This window comes from Hydra vulgaris, chromosome 06, assembly GCF_038396675.1.
Source record: "Hydra vulgaris chromosome 06, alternate assembly HydraT2T_AEP".
NCBI lineage: Eukaryota > Metazoa > Cnidaria > Hydrozoa > Anthoathecata > Hydridae > Hydra > Hydra vulgaris.
Window position 1 is genome coordinate 6,490,001 of NC_088925.1, and position 25,000 is coordinate 6,515,000.

At 24.4% G+C, this 25,000-nt stretch overlaps 1 protein-coding gene across 2 annotated transcripts in view; it reads right to left on the reverse strand.

Moving 5' to 3' along the window:
* The window catches only part of LOC100208216 (uncharacterized), a 137,312-nt gene that overhangs the window by 58,412 nt on the left and 53,900 nt on the right, over window positions 1–25,000 (reverse strand). Inside the window, exons 15-30 of one of the 2 annotated variants that reach the window (XM_065799082.1) lie at window positions 22,074–22,598; window positions 21,765–21,971; window positions 20,573–21,133; window positions 19,607–20,140; window positions 18,384–18,590; window positions 17,663–18,190; window positions 17,027–17,551; window positions 15,745–15,951; window positions 14,015–14,578; window positions 13,053–13,583; window positions 12,744–12,953; window positions 7,995–8,543; window positions 7,201–7,767; window positions 5,466–5,678; window positions 4,682–5,239; window positions 1–212 (exon numbers count right to left, since the gene is read on the reverse strand). The exon at window positions 1–212 is cut by the window's left edge and continues 334 nt beyond it. In XM_065799082.1, coding sequence (XP_065655154.1) covers window positions 1–212; window positions 4,682–5,239; window positions 5,466–5,678; window positions 7,201–7,767; window positions 7,995–8,543; window positions 12,744–12,953; window positions 13,053–13,583; window positions 14,015–14,578; window positions 15,745–15,951; window positions 17,027–17,551; window positions 17,663–18,190; window positions 18,384–18,590; window positions 19,607–20,140; window positions 20,573–21,133; window positions 21,765–21,971; window positions 22,074–22,598 — 6,698 coding nt within the window. Of the gene's footprint in view, window positions 213–4,681; window positions 5,240–5,465; window positions 5,679–7,200; window positions 7,768–7,994; window positions 8,544–12,743; window positions 12,954–13,040; window positions 13,584–14,014; window positions 14,579–15,744; window positions 15,952–17,026; window positions 17,552–17,662; window positions 18,191–18,383; window positions 18,591–19,606; window positions 20,141–20,572; window positions 21,134–21,764; window positions 21,972–22,073; window positions 22,599–25,000 lie in introns of both variants that reach the window. The other variant, XM_065799081.1, reaches the window with a different exon arrangement.

The following is a 25,000-nucleotide window of genomic DNA, read 5'->3' on the forward strand; positions in this document are numbered from 1 at the left end:
ATATTGCTCAAGCTTTTTTGCAAGATACTGTTTATCTGTTGTTAGAGAATCAATGTGCTCATTTGGATTGTACATAATTAATCCAAATCGAACATGATTACCAGATAATATACTGCGTTGTAGAAACCCTTGCAGCATGAATTTTGCTTTATCGAAGTTATTTTTGTTTTCAATGTCAAATACAAAAAAAGTATCTGTTTCAAATAGCAAAACTAAAAAATAAATTTAATGCATAATAATGAAATGAAAAAGCATAAACTATAATAATATTTGGAACTTTTTTATTATTAGTTTATTATTATATTTATCATTATTTAGTTTATGTTTTAAATAATAAATATCCAAACATGTATATATACATATATATATATATATATATATATATATATATATATATATATATATATATATATATATATATATATATATATATATATATATATATATATATATATATATATATATATATACATATATATATATATATATATATATATATATATATATATATATATATATATATATATATATATATATATATATATATATATAGTAGCGTATTTATATACACATTTGCCAACTTTTTTTTCCATGCTTTATATAAGGTTACTTTCTATATATATATGTTTGTGTGCCACAAAATTTGAAATCAATTTTTGAAAGCTTTTTTCTCAACCAATTTTGCTCAAATTTTGCACACTTATTCATTTTCGATGACAATACAAGGAAATGGAAAAATTTGACCAAAAAAAGTTAATTAAGTTAACAAAAATTGAATTTGTATTTCCCCATACATTTTATTTATTTGATATGAATTGCGTATTACGTCACAAAAATCATTGATTTGCAAATTATTTGCAGTTTCGAAGACATTAAAGCGCAGCGATTCAAAACCTATTGTTTTTTAAGTCTTAAGTTATTAAGTTAAAAAAAAAAAATTTAAAACGCGCTACTTTTTCTTCCATGCTTTATATAAGGTTACTTTCTATATATATATGTTTGTGTGCCACAAAATTTGAAATCAATTTTTGAAAGCTTTTTTCTCAACCAATTTTGCTCAAATTTTGCACACTTAATCATTTTCGATGACAATACAAGGAAATGGAAAAATTTGACCAAAAAAAGTTAATTAAGTTAACAAAAATTTAATTTGTATTTCCCCATAAGAACACTGAATTAATAAAAAAAAAATTTAAAAACGTAACTAATTTTTCCTTCTACAAAAGAGAACAAAAAAAGAATTTCTAGGCCCAATAGAATTCTGCTTGCATAAAGCATGGATTTGAAAAAAGAATTTTTTTTTGATTTACTAGTTATTTACCTTTTTCCATATGGATTTTTTGAAAAAAACAATAAAAAAAAACAAATGCTGCTCCAAACCAAACCATTATATTTGATCAAATATAACCAAAATTATAGTACGAATAAAATTGCATTAAGTATAAATTAGAATATCAATAAAAAAATTTCTTTTAGAATTTTTATAAAGCATTCATAGTTTTTACTCTTTAATGGAAGTAATTGGGTAGCTCAAGTAAATTAGTATCAAGAGAGGTCACTTTGGCCTTCTTGATACTAATTTACAACCTCAGCTAGATGACTTGAGCTAGATTAACTTAATAAGGTTAGTCTTATATCATTATATTATTACATGTATTTATTATAACTTCTTTTAAGTCATCTTTTTTTTCTATCCAATTTATACCAATTATGCTCAATCAAATTTAAGTACAGACTATAAAATGACCATTCCAAAGCTCTATCAAGGTATATCTTTTTTTTCTTAGCAATATGATTTAAGTTGTTATCCTGCTGGAATATGAAATGGGTTTCTATTCTCAATTTTGTAATAGATGGTTGCAAGCTGGCTTTGAGAATTGATGCATGATACATTAAAGAGTTCATTTTACCATCAATATTTTGATTGATTTTCTCGCTCCTTTCCAGGTTATACTACTCTAAACTAAGGATCCACTAATGCCTACTTTTTTGTTAATACTAATTGACACAAGCATCATCATCAAACCTATATTTAAATTTATACTCTTATAAATATATAGTACTTTGCAAAATATACAATACCTTGAAAAACTTTTAGTTTTTTGAACTTTAGAAAAATTAGAAACAAAACAAAGAAACTACAAGTTCAACCTGGGAAAAAACTTTGATGTTGATAAAAACAGCCTTTTAGAAATAATCTTTAAAAACCTAAGTAATTTTGCGATTAAAAATGTCAATTAAATCAAAAGTCAAGTTTAAGATGAAATAGAACATTAATATTTTTCTACAAAAAAAGGTCTAAAAAATTTCAAGTACAAAAAACATCTAGTGTTATCAAATTTCAACCAATAAAAAAAAAAAACTCCTTCAACCAATAAAAATTGAGCAAAGAGTTTGATTATGCAATAATGTTACCCTTTAACCCCTGCAACTCTAGACCAAAAACATCACCATAACCTTAAGAACATGAATAATAAGCATAAGAATGAATGAATGCATTGCAGAATGAATGAATTAGCAAACATTGTACAAATGAATTGCAGAATGAATGAATTAGCAAAAATTAAACAATCTAAAAGCTTAAAAATCTTTAAAAAATGTCTCAAATTTTCATTTTACAATTCAGTATTATATTTTTGAACTCAAAAATATTAAAGCATATTAAGATAAATCATCTTTTTGTACAAACAATATAATAGTTGCTTAATTAATAGGCATTGGCATTGTTTTTTTTTGCAAATCAGCATTGATATTGGCATCAGCCATAAAAATAAAATAAAATATACCATTATTGTATATCCAATTAGAACTAAGAAGTGAACTAATGTAGGTAAAACTCTATTTTTAAGCTCACTAAATACTCACCAGTAATGTTTTGGAGAGCCTGGTAAAAAGTAGCTAGCATCACTTGTTGGGAATGGATCTATGCTACCTTCATCATTATCTATGCTACCTTTCTCATCATCTATGCTACCTTTATCATTATCTATGCTACCTTTATCATCATCTATGCTACCTTTGTCACTATTGTATTAGATAATATATATCCAATTATAAACAAAAAATACTTGAAACATTTATTACTTTTGTTAGAAATATATATTTATAGAGTAAATTAAACTTTTATTTAACTTGAGATGATTTCTTAACTAATAAAAAAAATTATAAAAATATATAAATCAAATCAAATGTGTTCTGAAATAGATTTTACATTTCATCGAATATTTACACAGAGTACAAGTACTAATTTTAAGTAAACACCATAATGAAAATTTAAAAAAAAAAACGAAACAGCACAATACTTAAACAAAAAACTTTATGTAATAATAAAGTAAGAACTGATATATTTAGGACAAAATTTAATTTACTTTTATGCATCTATCTAACATATAAGACTTTATATATCTAATTAAAATATAGCAATAAAAGAAAAATAGATTATTATAATATACAGTAACAACATTATAAATAATATAGCAATATAAGTATCAGTAATAATAATAGGCAATAATAATAAAAACTCCAGTAATTGGAATTTCCAGAATTGGAAATAATAATCAAAATAATAATAGTAATACTAACAATAAAGATAACAATTCTATTAATAATAATAATAGTAATAATAATAATAATAACAATAAGAATAATAATAATAACAAAAATAATAATAATAACAATAATAAAAATAATAATAAAAACAATTACAAAAATAGCAATATTTATAATAGTGAGAGTTTGGAAAAGAATATGTTAATTTGAGAAAAAGAAAGAGCAAGTGTTAGTAGTAATAAATCAGCATTGAAATAAAGAAAATGAAGAAATTGAAATGAAGAAAATATTAGAAAAAATTTAAAAAAAGATCAAGTATTAGTAGTTATAAACTAGCATTGAAGCGAATAAAGTTAAGATGGATAATAGATAGTTAGCAGTAGAGTAGCATAGGAATAAGGAAGAATACTTGTTTAATAAAAAATTATATAAACATTTTTGCGTCTATTTATTTTTTTAAATAGACCTAAAAATGTCTAATTACAAAATTTTCTCTCCCTACATTTTCAAAATTCAAAAAGATAATAAATGTTTTTGAATTTTGAAAATGTAGGGAGAGATTTTAACTGTGAGAGGAGACTATTCTATGTGCATATGCTCTGATATTTAATAGATTCATGGCCATAATAAACAGTTCTATGTTTAGGTATAGATAATTTGAAGCTTTTAGCCAATCGTAGTTGGTAACAAGTATTTTTTTATAAGTAAAAAAATCAGTAAATGGAGGAGGTAAGGTTTTATGTAGCTGTTTCCAAACAAACAAACAGTTGGAGTGTTGAATAAGGTCTTTTAATTTAAGTATCTTTGATATCTAGTAGAGGATATTAGGGTCAGAGTTAAAATGCTGAAAATAGATTATTTTTAGGACTTTATTTTGGAGGTGAGATAATCTTTTAAATGTTAGAGATTGGGTTTGTTCCCATATTTGACAAGCATATCTAAGATGAGACTCAAAAACAACATGATATATGTTAAGGAGCGTTTTAAAAGATTTTCAAAGTAAAAATTTTTTGCTTTAAAATTCAAATTATTGGAAAAAAATATAGAATATTTCAAGATAAAAAGATTTGCTTGAAGTTTGATTATTTTGTTGTTAAGGATTTCTAAAAATTAACAAATAAATATTATAAACCTTTTGAGTTAGCAATAGCAGTGTTTATCTTTGAAATTTGATAATCCATTTCATAATCATCCTCAATAAAAACAGCATAGCTTTCATCTGTTGCAATTGATAAAAGCTCATCTTTTTTGACATTTTCTCCAATTCCAATGACAATAAATTTCAAGTTGGAACTTTTTAATTTTTTTGTAACAGAGTTTATTCTTTCTATATCAAAACCACTACTACTGCTTGATGTAATTAAAGTTATAATTTTAATAGCATTAAATCGAAACAAAATCTCGCCTAATGTGCTGCTCAATTTTTCAAAAGCCACCAAAAACTGTGGAGTATTTAGAGATAATTGAATATTTTTAACTGCATTTAAAACTTGTTGAATTGATGTACCTTGACTTAAGGTTAATAAAGTGTTAGCCACATCCGAGAATGTCATAATTCCAATTCTTGTTTCATTGAAACTGATATTGAAAGTAGGCAACTGTTTGCGAATAAATTCTTTTATTCTGTCAACACTCAACATCTGAACAGATACATCAATAATGTATAAAATATCAAACTGACCATGGATCTCTAAAGAAAATATTTATATTGAAAGCTACTGTAAAGACATTTCTCAAAGATGTTATGATTAAAGAGACTTTAATACAAAATTTATGCTTTAAAAGTGTACAGGCTTATTTGAAAGATTACTACAAATATTGCAAAAAAAATAACTTGTTAATTTACCAAAATTTACATAAATCTAAATATAAAATAACTAAAAGAAAAATGAACAATAAAAAAAAAGTAATAATACCACATGGCTTTCTTGAGACCAAAAATATATCCATATTTTTCAAACACGATTTTTTTTTCACCAAGCATTCATTCGCTTCAGTTATAGTATCTGATCCACAAACAAAACTAGATGACTGAATGTCTGAGCATACAGGACACACACATGAGTAGGAACCATCAAGGTTATTCAAACAAACTTTGTTTACTTCACATAAAGCTGCACTACATGGTTCTAAACCAAAAAGTAAGTAATACATAAATATGTAATTATGTAAATAATTCTATTTTAAATCCATACTTTCAAAGATTCTATGCATTAGATGGAAGTGGTGAGACATAAGCTATTGCACTTGACATGTCAAACAATTTTCATTAAATTGTGGCATGCTGTTGATCTTCATAAACTCTCTATCATTGGCCTTGTAGTCTTGGAAAAATTGAAATGCTTACTTTGTGTGTTAAGGAGGAGGAGGGGGCTCTCAACAATTAAACTTTCAAAAAGTGATCACTCATAATTAATTAAAACTCTTACTTTAATGGTTTTCAAAAAAAACCTATTTTCTGTTTAGATTTAAAAAAAACTATTTAGATTGCTATTTAGATTAAAATAAAGAAAGTGCAAAAAGAGTGCTTTGAATTCTATATAAAATAATAAAAAATAAAAAAAGCAAGACAAACGTTTTATTTGAATTCTAAAAAAAATAATTAAAAAGCAAAACAAAGGTTTTATTTGAATTCTAAAAAAAATGATTAAAAAGCATGTACAAAATCTGTACAAATATTAAATAATTGTAAGTAGTTATAAGAGAAAAAGCTTTTCTAAGCATCCCCCCCCCCCCCACACACACACTCCCCTCCCCATTCCTTTTATTTTTAAACTAGCTGATATTAATTGTATAAAAAAAAATCGAACGACATCAAAAATTTTGCATTTTTATATTTTAAAAATTTTTTTATTAAAAATAAAAATACCAGGAATAGAGTTTTTAAAATTATATTTAAAAAGATCATATTATAGTCAGTGTTTTTATTTAAATTCTCTTTCTTATTTTTTCACTTTTGTAAAAAGCATCACAAACTTTCGTTATGTCAAGAACATTGGTTTATTTTGCAAAGTTTTTTTTACCTTTACAACTTTAGTTATAAAGGTAAAACGAACATCGAATGTATTCCTTTCATCATATGCATGACAGAAAAATATTTTATCTCTGTTATATATATAATGAACAAAACATAGCGATCTTTTATTATTTACTGCAAATTTTATGCTCTTCAGAAGATAATGATCAGAAACAAAATCAACTTATGATTATTTATGTTAGTGAGTATACCAGGTATGAATATCTGGTGCAATTGTGACAGTAAATATTTAAATGTTGACAGTAAAACTTTAAATGTTAAATTGTTTTTTTATATTTTGTGTTTTGTATTTAAATAGTCACTTCTACTTTATTTCTAAAAAAATTCAACTTCTATTATATTTCTAAATCTTAATCACAAAAACTAAAAAAAGTATAATTATCAAAACATACAAATCAAAAATTAAATAAAATTTTTATTCAATAAAAAAATAATTTAGGTTTATTTTTTGTATTCTTTTTGTTCTGTCAATCTTTATTCTCTCATTGCAAAATTTAATATGTTAACTTTAATAAAAAGCATTAAAAAAAAAATTTGATATTTTATTAAAAGAGCGAAAAGAAAAAAAACTTTTAACTTAATGAAATAAAACTTTATAAAAAATTTTATAAAACCTTTAATCAATACATCAGACACTTTTTTTCCAAACTTCAAATTTTGATTGCTTGAAGATTTTGTTAAATCTTTAACATGGAAAACACTATCTTTATTGCCAGCAATTTCAGTAAGATAATCTTGAGTAACATTTCCGATTCCAATAACCAAAACAAAGATTCCAAGCTTTTTAAGTAAATTAGTCTCTTTAACTGCATTAAAATCATTGTCATTTGCTAAAAATAAAATTAATGATTTTTTCGAATGATCTCTTCCTCCTTGAGATTCAGAAAAAAACCCAGAAGCAAGGATGAGTGCACTTGATATTGGTGAAGGTCCAGATTTTAAGCTAATCAAATGCATTGACTTTAAAAAATTTTCGGCTGATGTTAAAGGTTGTAATACTTCAGCATCTTTTCCATAAGAAATAATTCCAACTTTTAATGAAAATTTTTTTTTCAAATTGAAAACAACCTCATTGGCTATTTTAATAAACTGGTCTTTAATTGGCTGATTAAAATCATATTGAGTATTTTTATCTGAGTAACCAATCACAAAACCAACATCATGAGATTCTTTTGAATTATCTTAAAATATTTCATATATAATTGAAATTATATAGAACGTATATGTATATATATATATGTATATATATACACATATATATATATATTTATATGTATATATATATATATATATATATATATATATATATATATATATATATATATATATATATATATATAATATATATACATGTATAAAGTTATATAAAATGATACACAATATATGTGTTATTAAATTAAAAACCCACCAGGTATTTCAGCTAAATTTTGAGAGATAAATGTAAACAATATTGGAAATTCTTTTTCATCTGAAATAATTTCAACTAAGGAAGGGTCTTTGTAAATTAACTTAATATGGTCCTCATTAAAATTGCTTCCAATACCAATAAAAGAAAACTTTGTATTCTCCAATACCATCAAAAGTTCTAGTTCATCCACCATGTTTTTTTCATTATCATTTGTAAATGGAAAAGCAGAAAAAACAACAACATGATGTGGTATGTTTAGCTTGAGTGGTACACCTATTGCTTGCCGCAAATACTTAAATGCATCGGTAAAGTTTCTTTTTTCAATGCCTTTTTGAATACCAGATAAAGCAAGATAAATTTCCTCTTTTGAACTAATGCCAACAATACCATGTGTTTTTGTAGATTGACCTGAGAAAACAAAACTAAAAACCATTTTATTATTTGAAAATATAACAGCCTCAATTAAATCTTTAATATTCTTTAAACTTTGATATGACATTGATTGGGATACATCCAGTACAAATATGAGATGAAGTTTTTCTCCACTTTCTAAAGTGAAACAAAAAAAAATTACATTAATTGTTATTGTTATCATAACTAATTTAATCATGTAATTAAAAAAAGAAATAAAAAAACAAGGCATAAAAAAATCATTAATGCTTATGTATAAACAAAATTTGAGTAGTGGTAGATAATAAACTTGATCACTGTAGGTTTGTTGAAACATTGTAATTTAACACTATCAAAAAGATAATTTCCCCTCACATTATTTACATTATTAAATGATTACTCTATGTTCTATAATATAGGATAGATGTGCAGATATAGAAATATAGTAATACAAATCACTGAGAAATGTAGATATAGAAATTACTGAGAAATATAGGTATACAAACCACTGAGAGAAATGTTATAAGCTTCAAGTATATCTTGATTATTATAAATCTGTACACTTAATATTATTGAAAAGCTTATAATATTTTTCTCAGTGATTTGTGTGATTTTAAACTTTTTATAATCTTGACATTATGTTAAGGTTATAAAAATAGTATGTGATATTGATGATATCTTGATATTATTTTATACAATGTTATGTGATAGGATGATATTTTGACCCTATTATATGTTATGTAATATTGATGGTATTTCAAAATAAAAAAAGTAAATTAATGTCTAATTACTACATTCTTTAAATTATCATATGAAACTGAATCCAGATTATTGCAGCTTATTGTAACTAGGATAAATATTAGCTTATAAGTACTGATGGGAGATTGATGGCGACTGATGGGGATATTAACTGCAAAATTGTGAATGATGGCAGAGGAGATTGTGAATGGGGTTGATTAGAACATTTTCAACATAAAAATGAATTTAAAAATTTAAAATAAAACAAACTTAAAATAGTACAAGGGATAAAAAAAGAAAAAACAGTAATGTTTATGTATAAAAATAATTTGTGTAATGGTGGGTAATAAACTTCAGAATTGTAGGTTTAATTGCAAACACCAAAAGGATAACTCTCTGAACCACAGCTTCTCAATAGCACTGGTAAATACTGGTATTTGTAATAATCAAAAACAATAACAATGTGTGTTTTGAAATTGCATGAAAGTTTAAAAACATTGAATAAAAACAGCATTTTTCAATGACATAATTTTTATATTTTTTATTTAATCATTTATAAATGTTATCATTGGAAATGTTTAGTATGTCTTTTTTATGGAAATGTTTAGTATGTCTTAAAGAATATAAAGCTATCTGATAGCAAGTAGTTTTACCATTATAACTGGATTTGCAACCTTTACATTGCAAGTCTATAACACATTAAATAACTAAAATAAAGATGTGCCATTAGTTATAAAATAGTCATTTAGTTTAAAATAGCAAACTTTGTTCCAGAGCTTTAAATATAAAATAGACCCATTTAGTTTAAAATAGCATTTTTTCTTCCATACACAGTAAAAAATACAACGCTAACATAACAATTACATAATGGTAAGTAAAATATTTAGCGTTGTGTTTACTGTTATGTAAGTAAAAAATGTCTTAAGCTTTATGTTTAACAAAACTTTTTGTATATTTGTTTATATATGAAAGGAGTTATGTAAAAATAATTGTAAAAATAGTTGCAATTTATTTTATATGTAAAAGTTCATTCTGAAAGCGCTCAAGTAACACTTATACTAACATTGCTTATTAGTTGATTATAGTTTTGGCTATTGAGGTTCATGATTTTAATATGGATTATTGCTAATAAAATTGATTGGTTTCTATTTAATATTATAGAATTATTTTGTTACATTATTATTCATCTTCACTAATTTTAATTTTGTTATATTATTATCCATCTTTATTAATTTTATGTGTGTTAGTAAACACACATAAAATTAATAAAGATAATGTAACAATATTATTCAATAGTATTAAAACATGTTCATATATGTATGTTCATAATAAATACATACATACATTTAACATACATACATACATACATACATACATACATACATACATACATACATACATACATACATACATACATACATACATACATACATACATACATACATAAATACAAAAAATAATGCATCTGCTTTGAATTGGTTTTTTACTATCTGCATTGTTCCTTCACAAAAATAGTATTGTAATATTTTTACAGTTCTTTGTTTTTACTTTTTGTGTGTGAAACATTCATTGAATTAATGAAAATAATAACAGCACATGTTTTCTAAAAGTTTGTACTTATAATATCATATATTAATAATATTATAATAAGATATTATAATTTAATACATATGTTATAGTAATATAATGTAAACTAATAAAGTGTTTTTAAATTTCATTTGAATATTTTTTGAATGTTTTAAAATTTGTTTGTTTTAAAGGACAGATTTTTTTTAAAAGCAATTTTAACACAGAGTTGTATAGTAAAATAATACATATGTATATATATATATATATATATATGTATATATATATATATATATATATATATATATATATATATATATATATATATATATATATATATATAAACTGCGGTTTTAGAATTGTAGATTTAGAAAGCGAAGATAAAACTAAAATGTAACTTGAAAAATTGGGCCTCAATAGCAAGTAGAGAATTAGTAAAGTTAAATAAGGATATTAGAAAGAGAGAAAATAATAATACTATTGTTAAAATGCTAAACTCAAAGAAGATTGATACTTAAAATTATAAAGACTGCAACCCCAAATTGGTTAATGATCTATTTAGTGAAATAAGCGTAGATAAAAATATAATCAAAAGAGTTCATCATTTCAAACCCAGGAAAAATGAATTAAGCAGACCTGTTTTAGTAGATTTAACCAACAACACAAACAGAGAAGAAATTTGAGATTAAACATTAAATAATTTTTAAAAAGTATACATTAAACCATAACGTGTAATGATATGTAAGACATGGTGGAATGAATCATCAACAACAAATATTCTCAGTTATACCTTGTACAGATAAAACTGACAGATTAATAGAGAAGGTGGAGTTTTTATATCCATGAAAACACTTGTTCTTTTAACTTGCTTTTAACTTAGTTATTTAAATAATGAAGCAATATTAAGTAAATATGGTACTTAATTTGTAAAGGTTCTGAAATAACTCGTTGTGGGTGTATATATAGAGTAGAAGGCTGAAGTAAAAAAAATGACAAGCAAATTGTAGATTCAAATAACGCTTCTATAAGTTGTTAGAAAAAATGAATGATAGTTTTCTAATTAAAAATAAAAATCAACCAACATTTCAAATAAATAACAAGGAAACAACAAACGTATTAGACTTAGTGATAATAGAATCTTCAGCTAGAGTTTTTCAATTAGAACACACACACACACATATATATATACATCTATACATATATATATATATATATATATATATATATATATATATATATATATATATATATATATATATATATATATATATATATATATATATATATAAATAAATAAATTTATATATATATATATATATATATATATATATAAATAAATAAATTTATATATATATATATATATATATATATATATATATATATTATATATATATATATATATATATATATATATATATATATATATATATATATATATATATATATATATATATATATATATATATAAAGCATATTCTAAAGTTAATAAAATTTCCTTTTTTAACTTTAAAAGTTATTAAATTTAATAAACATAACGGGTAATTACCAAAATTTCAAACATAACAGTAACATAATGGTAACTTAATTCTAATGAAATAATTATAACGGAAAATATCATTATGTTTTTTTCTTATTATCTGTTATAATTATATATTATATATAATTACCTATTATAAAACACAAAATGTAGCTTTATGTTTTTTTAAAATATAACAGGTACTTTTTTTACTGTGTAGCATTAGTTTAAAATATAGATTTTATTATTATTTAAAATTTATAGGAAAAATTACAAAAAAACTTTTTTCCAATAATATGAAGCCCTTTTTATAGTATAGCAAAAATAATTTACCCAGTTATAACTATAAGTAAATGCTAAAAAGTTGAGGCAAAAAAACTTTTGAATTTTAAATTCAACTTGAATTTTAGTTTTAAAACTAACTTCAAAAATAAAATGTATAAATATAGCTTATTATAAAATATATATATATATATATTAATTATAATATATTAAATATAATTTATTATAATATATAGTATATAAATACGTAATACTACCGCATGATGTTTTTTTTATAATGTTGACATTTTTGTTGTTCAGACAGGATAAGCGTTTGAGAAAACATAGACTTGGATATGAAAGCCCATCACTTCCACAGACTGGCTTGTATGACAAATCACAAACAGGACATAGACATGTAACAGAACCATCTACCTTAGCCTGACAGTAGGAATATTTAGTTTCGCAGATAAAGTTTATGCAAGGATCTAAACAATAAATCAATATAAATTGACTTATCATTAACTATCAATATAAAATTTTTAATAATTAAAAAATGAAATGATAAAAAAAACCTTTTGCCCAACCTTTTGAAACAGCATTACCAATTTGACTATGAGAGTTAACGTCATTTAAAATAATAACATCATCTTCAGTTTTAACAAGACTCAAGAACTTATCTTTTGTAATTTTGCCTGCAGCTAAAATAAATATTTCTATATCTTGGTCATGCAGCTGTTTGGCAAAATTTACATCTTCTTCATTAGGTGCAATATTTGTAAGTAATACAATTCTTCTGCAATGATTACAAGAATTTTGGGTGACAAATTGATTATAACCTTCAAGTAACCCATTTTTAATAGTATTACATCGAGGCATTGAATCTAACTGGTCAATCTTTTCTATTGCATTACTTTTGCTATACTGAGCAAGAGGAATAAGAATACTATTTTGTTCACAGAAAATAACTCCGATTTTACTAATATCTTTAAAAGAGGTTATCATGTATTTAATGGTTTTTTTTTCAGCTTGAAAAACTTGATTACTATTGGAACTCATATCCACTATATTTAAAGGTCCAACTACAAACACTATATCTTTCATAGTGACACTCTTTTCTAAAAAGACATAGACAAAAGTTTGCATCTAACAAAAATATATAAAACAAATAGATAAATTAAAAAAAAAAAGAAACATTTTAGCTTCAAAATAAAGAAACAAAACAAATGTAACTAAAAGTATGAAAACTTAAAAACATAAGGGCAACCAGAGGAAGTATGAAGTACTAATATTTAAAATAGTATTCTTATATTGTTCATTGTTTAATATTTTACATATAGTTGATAAATATTCATCTCGTCGAGACAGAGAGAGTTACTACAGTCAGGTCAATACTAACACGGAGGTAGAGGGGTTAAAAATTCTAGTTTAAAAAGGAAGCACTTTATCATTAAACCACTACCCCATTTATCTAAGTAAGAGAGTTGTAAACACAGTATCAAAACAAAATAATATAAAACAGTTCAATTTATTAACACAAGAAACTTACTGGTAACCTTTGCTAAAATGTCACTAAGATCTGTTGAAACAGATGGTATTTCTTGTGAACTTCTAAGTATTTGTATATTACTTGGAAAATCATCAAGATTATCACTTAACACTCTGACGATACTTTCGTCTGTTACAATTAAAACTAATTCAATAGAAGATTCTTTCAACTGTTTTTGAATAGTTTTATCTTTCAGTGCCAAAATGTCATTTTTTCCGCTTATTATTAATACAAATATTTTTTTTGAAAACTGGCGAAAATTTTTAGATTTTAAAAGTTTTAAACATTTATCAAACAAAACTTGAAGATTTCTATTTCCACCACCAATTTCTAAACCTTCCATGGAGTGTGCGACAACCTCTTTATTGACCCCATCAACTGGGGCTATTTTCAAGTTTATGTCGGCACCATAAGTAAGAATTCCAACATTAGTAGTTGAAAAATCTTTGATATGAATATCAGCATTTATAAACAATTTAACACGTTTAAGAACTTCTTCTGAAACTCCAGTTGAAATATCAATTAGGTATAAAATATCCACATATTCAGAAACAGATAAAGAAGCTGAAATTTAAAAAATGTATGTTTTAAAAATGTACTAGAAACAAATGAATATTGCAATTTATAAAAAAATTATTGCAATTTATAATAAAAATTAACAAACTTTTATAAAAAGTGTATAAATTTTTTTTAATAATATAAAATAAAAATTTTTAATAATTTAAATTTTAAACTTTTTTTAATAATTCAAAATTTAAATTTTTATTAGATTTAAATTTAAATAAAAATACTAATATTTAATGTGTAATTATTATATGCAAATTATTAAACATCAGAAATTTGAAAAAACTACAATAATATTAATTGCATTCAATAGGGCAGTATAAAAAACAAAATTATTGAAAAATATCTGCAGGTACGCCCATTGTGTGTACTATACAATAAAATAACATTGGATTAAAAAAATTTTTGAATAAAAAATATTTTTAATGGTTGTTCAAGACCCTTGAATTTAACTGGTATCTAATATTATTTTAAAAAAAGTTTTTTTAATAGTATTAGTTATTTTAATTTAACAATTATTATTTAACATTCAATATTTAATTAGTATTTTTAATTCACAATTTAAGTAATTAAGTACATATATAGTGTATAAATAGACTCATTTAAACAACTTTCATTTAAACAAAAAGTTTAAATATTTTAAAGAGTTTAAATGTTCATTAAAAATTTTGAAACTTCAATAAAAAATAAATCTTAGTCATTCATTGGAAATAAACTTGTGAAACTGTGATAAAAATTAAATTAAAAAATTAATTCAAAAAAAATTTATAACTCTTTATATCTTAATATTAATAATTTTATTATATTCAATATCTATTTTCTTTGTTTATTTATTTTTTTCATTTAATATCTATTAACTCAATTTTACTTAATATGTCTAAAAAAAAACAAAATAACTGTTTTTACATTCATAATTTGTATGATTAACATTTTTATTATATATTAAAAATTATCTATTAATTAAATAATTGTACAATAAAATATTTTTATTATTTATTAATATTATTTATTTATTAAATAATTGTATAATAAAGTATTTTTATTAATTATTAAATATTATTTATTTATTAAATAACTGTATTATTACAATTTTATTGTTATAGTTATTATAAAATTTAAAGAAATTTAATAACAATAAGAACTATAAGAATAAAAGAGGAACATACTACAAACGCCAGATGATATCATTTCTAAATTTTTTCCATTTTTACAAGCATATTCTTTTAAATGGCATTCGCTAAGAAATGTTTGTCCATTATTTGCACACACAGGTGAAGTTATTCCAGGACAAATTTTACAAATACATTCTGGAGAATTATCAAGATGGCGTACACAAGAAGAATATTTTGAACATCGAATTTTCTTGCAACTATCTGAAAAAAAGTTATAATTTAAACATTTCAAAATTGAAAAAAAAAACTTTATAACCCTAATTAGAGGTGGCATGAAACATACTGAAATAATCATCAACTAAAGGTTTTTCAATATGATGTCATCAGTGATATTTCATGACACACATTTATTGCTTTATTACTTAACTAATTTCAGTGAAATTGTTTGTTAATTAAAATTTTGAAGAAAAAATAATAAAAATCTCAGTTATTAACATTATTGTATATAGAAAGTTAAGAAGTTAAAAAGAAAGGAATGAAGGAAAGAATGGCAACAACCTTTAAGATATCTCCATCAAATCTGAACAAAAAGTAAAACCTTTTCTTTAGTCTTAACTTTGCTGCATTATATGATTTTAGGAAAATATATTTAAGTAATACATATGAAACATTTAAACTTTATTATTTTACTAATGAAACCATTTTCTTACATGTAATTTCGTAATATTAAATTTGGGGGTAATTTACTGACAAGAAACCCATGTAGTTGCTGTCAAAATTGTGCAATTTTATAAGAAAAATCCAACAGCATAAATGTAATAACATCAATCATTAATTGTCACAAAATAATTACAATGTTTAGGATCTTAAAGATTAGAACTATTGCAACTTCATTATTATAACTTCTTATTGAAATTAATTAAATTACTTATTTATCAATTAAAAAACTTACTTATTTTAGTATCAAGTAATCAAATTAAGAAAGTATTAATAAAAAAGTGATTTGTAATACAAATATATTTATACTTATAAACAAAAATGTTCTGAAATAAAATAAGGGATGCGGAGTTCCAAAAGCACTCCAGCTTTTATAATTTTATTTTTTCATGGTCTCCATGGTGTCCAGAAGCTCTAAAAACATTGGTTGATTATTAATCTACTATAAGAAAAAAATTTATGGTACTTATTGACTTGGAACTTATTGTTTTTAAGCCCAAAGTCCTGGAGTCCCAGAGTCCTTTTCGCCATTATACCTAAGGACTCCACATCCCTGTCTGAAATTAATTCAAATAAAGTAATAAGCCAATCAAAAAATGTTTATATAATAAAACTTCACCAGGTTTTATTAAATTAGAAAGATCTTCATCAATATCTTCTTTGAATTTTAATACTTTTATTGAAGCTGAAACAGACAATTCTGTGGCATAGACATCTGCTTCCAAATTTAAAATAACCACTCTGGTATTTGAAACTTTTTCTAAACTTTTTTGAAGTTGTGCATTTTTAAAGTCATGTGTAGCAAAAATAATTAATAATCTTTCTACACCAAGTCGAGCATTTGTACTTAAAAACATTTCAGCTATTGCTAAATGAAGAGCATAATTTGTTGGCAAATCAATAGTAGGATTAATAGCTTTAATTGATTCTTTTACATCTTTGTTGTTCTTCTTTTCATTAAAGTTGAAAATAATTTTACTATGTTCACCATAACCATTGTAAATAATTGCACCCACTTTTGCATAATTATCATTAACAAATAGGGTGTCAGTAACTTTTATTGATACTTTCTGTTGTGTTTGAAATAAAGAGTTATTTGCGGATGCAGAAAAAACAAACACCACATCAATTAGAAACGGTTTTGCTTAAAAAAAAAACAGATTAAAAATAAAAAAAAATTATAAACAGTTGTACTCACCTCATAATATGTTGCTTTGTTATGCATATTTGTTGAAAGTATTTTTAAGGAACTTACCTAATCCGTGAAGAATAGCATTTGATAACATTCCCAGGGTGTTTTTGCCAGAACTTGTGTTAATAACTCCATTTTTAACATTTGTTAACTCATGTAGCCTTTCAATATCTTTTTGATCATTAGTCAGAAGAAAAATAACTTTTACACCATTATCTTTGAGGTTATCTAATTCTTCAGATGGTGTTTTCAGTGGTGGAGACCCTGCTATTATAACCAAAATTTTATCTGTGGTTGGTGTAGAAAAAACATTTTTGAATACAAATTCTAGTGCAGATTTTAAATTAGAACTATCCTTTTGTTGTTTTAAATATTGCAAGACTTTATAAACTTTACTTAAATCAGATGTCAAACTAACAATTTCCTGTGGTTCCTGTGAGTAGCCAATAACACCAACACGCCTTTCTTCATGATTTTTCATAAAACTTGTAGCTTGAGAGACAATAATTTTCGATATTTCAAAAAGTTTTGTATTTGAAACAGAGTTGGAAATGTCAACCAGATACACAATATCAAATAAGCTCTCTACATCTATATTAAAACATTAAATACTAACTCGTATCTAGGTGGATACATACAACAAAATTTTTATTTTAGCTATAAGTTATTTACTGTATAGTTACTTATTTTGTTATTAACTGTTATTAAATTAATATATATACACTGTTTATTTATTTGCATATTTTCAACATTGTTAATATATTAGTAAATAATATTTACTTACTGCATATGTCATTATAAGCAAGAGCTATATTAATTTTTTGAATACAAGAATCGTATTTAAGTTGACAAAGATTTGAATATGTTTTTCCATTGTCTCCACACACAGGTTCTAAAATATTTTCACAAACTGGGCATATGCAAGCTGCTGTCTGGTCAGCCATAACAACACAAGTTGAGTAAAAGTCACAAGAAATTTGAACACAAGGATCTAAAAAAAATCAAGTTCATTTCACAGAAAAATTCATAGTTATTCATTAATGCAAAATAACAATAATAATTGTAAATATAAATGTTGTGTTGGTTAATATGATGTGGTGTGATAATATATTGTGGTGTGGTGTGTTATACTTAAAAGTGATATTTTTATCATTTGTAATTCGTTTTCTTTTAAGTAAAGTTTCATTTCATTTCTTTAAAGTAATGGTATTTTTATTGTTTTGTTCTTGTTAAATCTATATTGATGAAATAATAAAAATAATAGAAAACTAAAACCTTCCTTTTCTGCTTTAGTTTTGTTTTCTTATTATAATTTATCAATAACAAAATATTTTTTTAATCTATTAATTGCAAAATATATTTTTTTAATTTACTAATTACAAAATAATTTTTTTATTTATTTATGACAAAATATTTTTTTATTTATTTATAACAAAATATTTTTTTTTAATTTATTAACTACAAAATATTTTGTTAATTATAAAGATAGTTAATTTTTAAAAGTAATTAAAAATTGAACTTTTATTTTTACTAACTTATTACATTTGTATCTTAAATTTTTAATTAAATTTTAAAAGTCATACTAAATATAAAAAAACGTTATCAGAATATGGGGTCATCCATAAAGTACGTATGCTTTTTTTTTGTCCACCCCTCCCCCCATTCCCTCAAATTTTGCAATATGGTTTTTTGAGTACCCTCCACCTCCCTAAAAGTACCTACGCTTTTAACTTATTTATTTAACATCTTATGATATTTTTTTTAATTTAGTGTCTCCTTTCTTTTATTATTGACCTACTGCCCTCCCATCTCATATACGCCATTTGCAGACCCCTCTTCCCCTCTGATCGTACATACTTTATGGACGATCCCTATATTAAAATCACTAAAATATTAAAAAAAAAACTCCAAAAATTTAACTACTGAAAATAAATTAGGTATTATAACAATATTAGCATGAAATAGTTTGTTTTTTTTAAACACTATTTAAAAAAACTATAAAGCAACCTGGATTTATTAGCTGCGGTATATTTTGAAATTCCTTTGAAAAATCTCCCAAAGAATCTGCAAATAGAGTGACACGAGGATCAAGTTGTTTAGAAAGAATAAGTTTATCTGTTACTTCAAGATTGCTCATTACGACAACCTTTCTTGTCTCTGCCAGATAATTAAAAAATTTTACAATCTCAATACTTTGTGGTCCATTGATAAAAAATACTACAGTGATTATTGTTGGCACAGAATGGTGAGATGTTTTTAAGTAACTATTCACAGCAGCTGCATACTTTAAAACATCTTCTTGATTTTTAGGAGTAGGTATTGGAATCTCTGTCATTTGAGTAATCAAATTATAACGATTTGCTTTATCAGCCTTTTCCCAGTCAATAAAATTGTTTTCAAATGACATCACAGCAACATGAGAACTTCCCAATAAGCTCGGATAGTTAGATATAAAGTTCTTTCCCATTTTACGCAACTGCAAAGTGTTGGTATTTTTACTGGGTAAAAAAACAACAAGTGTATCTCTTTCAAACAATGTTACTAAAAACAGTGAAAAAGCAAAAAATTAAATTAATAATATAGTCATAACAAAAGAAAAAAAAGCCTCATTTATAAAATTATTAACTATAATATTTCTAAACTTAAAATATTTTATATAGCAATATATATATAGCAATATTTAATAAAGCTATAATTTAATATAAATTGATAATTTTGCTATATATATAGCAAAATCATCAATGTCTTAGAAATGGTTTTTTTTTTTGGTTTTTTTTTTAGTGTTTCTAGGAATAGTGTTCCACATTTATTGTGAAATATTTGCTACCCTGTAGGTTGTGAAATAATTTATGAAATAAATGCCACATATATGATACAAGCATCTTATATGTAACAACTCTTTAAACAAATACATAAGGTTTTAAAAGTTTACCAGCAGCGTATCCTGCAGCTTTAGATATAATAAAAGTTTACCTGCAGCATTTCCTGCAGCTTTAGATATAATATGAGTTGCTTGATAAAGATTACCAGAACTATTGAAATTAATGAAATATTCAGGATAAGAAACAAATGATTTCAAATTATAATTAGCATTATCTCCAACAGTTATAACAAGCATCTCCACATACTTATTTTGAAATTCTTGAATAATATCTAATGAATTGGTTACCAAATTGTTGTTTACTTCACCATTCAAAATACTTATAACAAGTTTTCCAGCATTCTCTCTTTGATTTTCTCCAAACAATTCATTTTGAACAGTGAGTAAAGACTTCATTAGATTTAGCTGACCTGAAATTCTTTTTATTTTGGCGACAGTATGAATGACATTTTCTTGTGACTTGCTTTCATTTAAAGCAACTTCAACTTTAACTTGACTTCCAGTGTTAATAATTGATACACGTAACTTTTGCTTGGATATGGGCAGACTAGTAGCCATATTTTTTACAAAATCAAGAATTTGAAACCATGCATAATCTGTAATCTTGTCTGAGCTATCCAGTAAAAAAACAACATCCAAATTTGCATTAAAAGCTATAAATAAAAATAAATAAATTATGATTTGTGACATTTTCTAAAAACAACTTTTTTAACTTTAATAAAATGGATGTTGTATTAAACAACTGCAAAAAATCTATCAAACTGATCCTACATGTGAATAGACTCAAGAGGCCACTGTAAAAGCAAATATTGTTTAGCTGTATGAAATAGAAACAATGTGACAGCATAGAAGAAAAAAGATTGACAAAAAAAATGGTCTTAACAATTAGTCTTTTAGCTGTACTAACAACAACATGCACAAAAAAAAAGGTGATAATGATGATGATGATGTTGATGATGATGATGATGTTGATGATGATGACGATGATGATATGATGATGATGATGATGATGATGATGATGATAGTGATGATGATGATGATGATAATGATGATGTTGATGATGATGATGATGATGATGTTGATGATGATGACAATGATGATGTTGATGATCATGACAATGATGATATGATGATGATGATGATGATGATGATGATGATGATGATGATGATGATGATGATGATGATGATGATGATGATGATGATGATGATGATGGTGATGATGATAATGATGATGATGGTGATTCTAGCCTGTTATCATAAATTTATTTTTTTAAATATTTCTCACCACAAGGAGCTTCTTGAACCACAGATATAGATTGATTTTTTTTGCAAGAAAACCTTTTTAGCTCACATACGTTTCCAAAAGTAACTCCATTACTTGCACAAACAGGCTTGAAAATGCTTTTACAAATGGGACAAGAACATTCAATACTTCCATCTTTTTTTTTAGAACACAATGAATTTATTGAACAATTCAATTTAGCACATGTATCTGCAAGTAAAATTAGAAAAAATCAGAATATATGACAATTAAAACAACAAACTATAATTAAAACGACAAAATATAATTAAAATTTGTGTAGATAATTCTTACACAGATAATTTATGTCAACAATTTTAGAGTTTCCCAATTCTTTAGATTCAACTTTAACAGAATTCTCGTTTAAGCTTAACAATATGCTGAGATCAGCATTAATTCCTACACCAATAAAGGAAACACTAATTCCATATTTGTACAAATTTTCTAATGAAAGTTTTGTAGCAATGTCTGGTGTTTGGTCAGTTATAAACACAACTTTTCTTTGAGATGCCTTTCCAATTGTGTCATCCTGTACTATGTTATAAATAAAATCAAATGCACTTTGAATTTCATTTCCATTTGACACCATTTTTTTAAACTTTATACTTGCCAAAATATTCTTTAATTGTGAATTTTTTACTAATTCTGTTGCAGGAAAATCTCCATACTTAAAAATTGTTATTAAAGTGGAATCAGGAGAAGCATTATTTATAATTTTTTCAATGTGCAACTTTGCTTCGTTCTCCAATTGATCTTTATTCTGTCCATTAAGCCCTATTCCAATAATTATTTCAAATGGTTTTTCATCATGAACTCTTTCTAAATAATTTTTGTTAAAGTTTTCATGAAGATATTACAAATGAAAAATAATTAAAATCAATAATATCAGGGAAAAAAAAAATTATAATATACAAATTCATTAAAGTAAAACAGGGAAAAATGAAGTAGTAAAATAATGAAATAAAATAAAATAATATAACATAATGAAATAAATATATAAAAGTATAATATAATGAAATAATTATTCTTTTGCTTAATTAATTATTAAATAAGCTTTTTTTTAACATGTTGTAGAGAATCTTTTTCTGAATAATATGACTTTTTTTTGTTGTTGATAAATTGATAAATTTTTGGCCACAGTAATTTTTAATTTTTTTTTAAAAACGAGCATAAAACTAGATACTCAACATAAAAAATCTTTATTCAAAATTAAATATGTTATATGGGTAAATCAAAAACAACTATGCCGCTGATTTAAAGACACTAACTGACAATGTGGTAAAGGGAGCTTTTATTAACTAATTAACAACTTGGTAAAGGGAGCTTTTATTAACTAATTGACAACTTGGTAAAGGGAGCTTTTATTAACTAATTGACAACTTGGTAAAGGGAGCTTTTATTTACTAATTGACAACTTGGTAATGGGAGATTTTATTAACTAATTGACAACTTGGTAAAGGGAGCTTTTATTTACTAATTGTGTTAAATTGACTAATGAGTCAAACTATAGGTATCAAATTTTAGGTAATATATTTCAATTGTAGATGGACACAGATATGGCACATGTTACCTATTAGACTGTACTTAATTAAATTGATAAAAAAATGTTGCTAATATGCTTACCAGATTATTTGCCATACATTCTGTAACTGCTAGATGTTGGTATTTATTGCCTTTCAAAAGAGTTTGGCACAAATAGCTTTAACAATTTTATCCTGAGACAAAGCTCAGCAATTTCTTAATAGAATGTTTGAGTTAACTGCAACCAAAATGGGTTTTTTGAACTTACACAAATAGTCACTGGATTACATAATGCTAATTTGTTTTCAATAAACAGCTATAAAATTAGTCAAAATCAATTTTATAACTATTTAGTGAGAAAAAAAATTTAGTACAGTCTTCATTATCTTAACCACCAAATCTTATGCCACTACCACTAACACTACCACCATCAATATCATTAACTACGCCATCTCAGATACTGCCTTCAGAGTCTACAAGAGCAACATCAGTGTGTGTCATATAACATCAACTTTAAATCAACACACCAGTAGCCAACTTTCAACAATGTAACTCTGGTCATTTAAAAGGAAACTTATAAAGAAGTTGAAAAACAACTATAATCAGTCTAACTACCATGTGGTAGTGGTGTAGTGGTAGAGCGCTTGTCTCATAAGCACGAAGTTCCGAGTTTAATCCCCACCACATCCCTGGTAGTACCGCGCTCAACTTGTTTCTCCATGCAGCGGCCTTGTTCATCAAGGTTCATGTTTTAGAGTTGTAGAGTTAAGAGAGGATTGAAATCACAAATACAGTAGCCTTCTCAACTGTAGTGGCCTTGAGTGTCTAAATATAATGCCTAAATATGATATTCCATTAACCTAAAATACTTAAGAGATGAAGATCCTAACAACACAACTCGAGAGATTGAAGATCCTAACAACACAAAAGCGGCAAAGCTAGCTAAAAAACAACTTAAACTTTGATGATGCAAATAAATCCAGCAACAACAGCAAATTTGCAACATCAACAATAACAACAGCAACTTTAACAACAGCAAACCAAGTAAATATTGTAAAATTTCAGAAGGTTTTAAACGTAGCTTTAACAATTCTAACAGTGATTGGTACTGGTTTGAAAATTCAAAATTTAAAGGTTAGTATGCTCGTTTGGCTTAGCCAAACATGCATACTAAATCAATATGAAAAAGGTTTTATTGCATTAAAAAGAGAGGCATTAGTAATTACTAAACTCAACTTACAGAACAACTCTATAATACAACATCATCACAACAATACAAATTTTTTTTTTTTTTTTAATTGTTATTATTGAACTTTTTTTAAGTGCTCTTTACTAATTGATTTGTCTTTTTCTTTCTCCTTAAATGAAAATGAAATATTTTTTTTTAATTAAATAAAATTACAAAAAATTAAGAACAAAATTTTTAATTTGATTTATATAAATTTAAATGCAGCACAAAATTATCAACAAGTTAAAAAAAAAAACTCTACAATTTCATTTGTCCCTGCTTTACTCTAAGACTTATTGTTACGTAATAAAAAATATTAGGAATAAAGCAAAATTTAAAAACAACAAATATAAATGTATTTATTTTATATATACATTTACATGCTTCTGTTACTTCAAATACTATATTTATATATCTATATATCTATATATCTATATATCTATATATCTATATCTATATATATATATATACA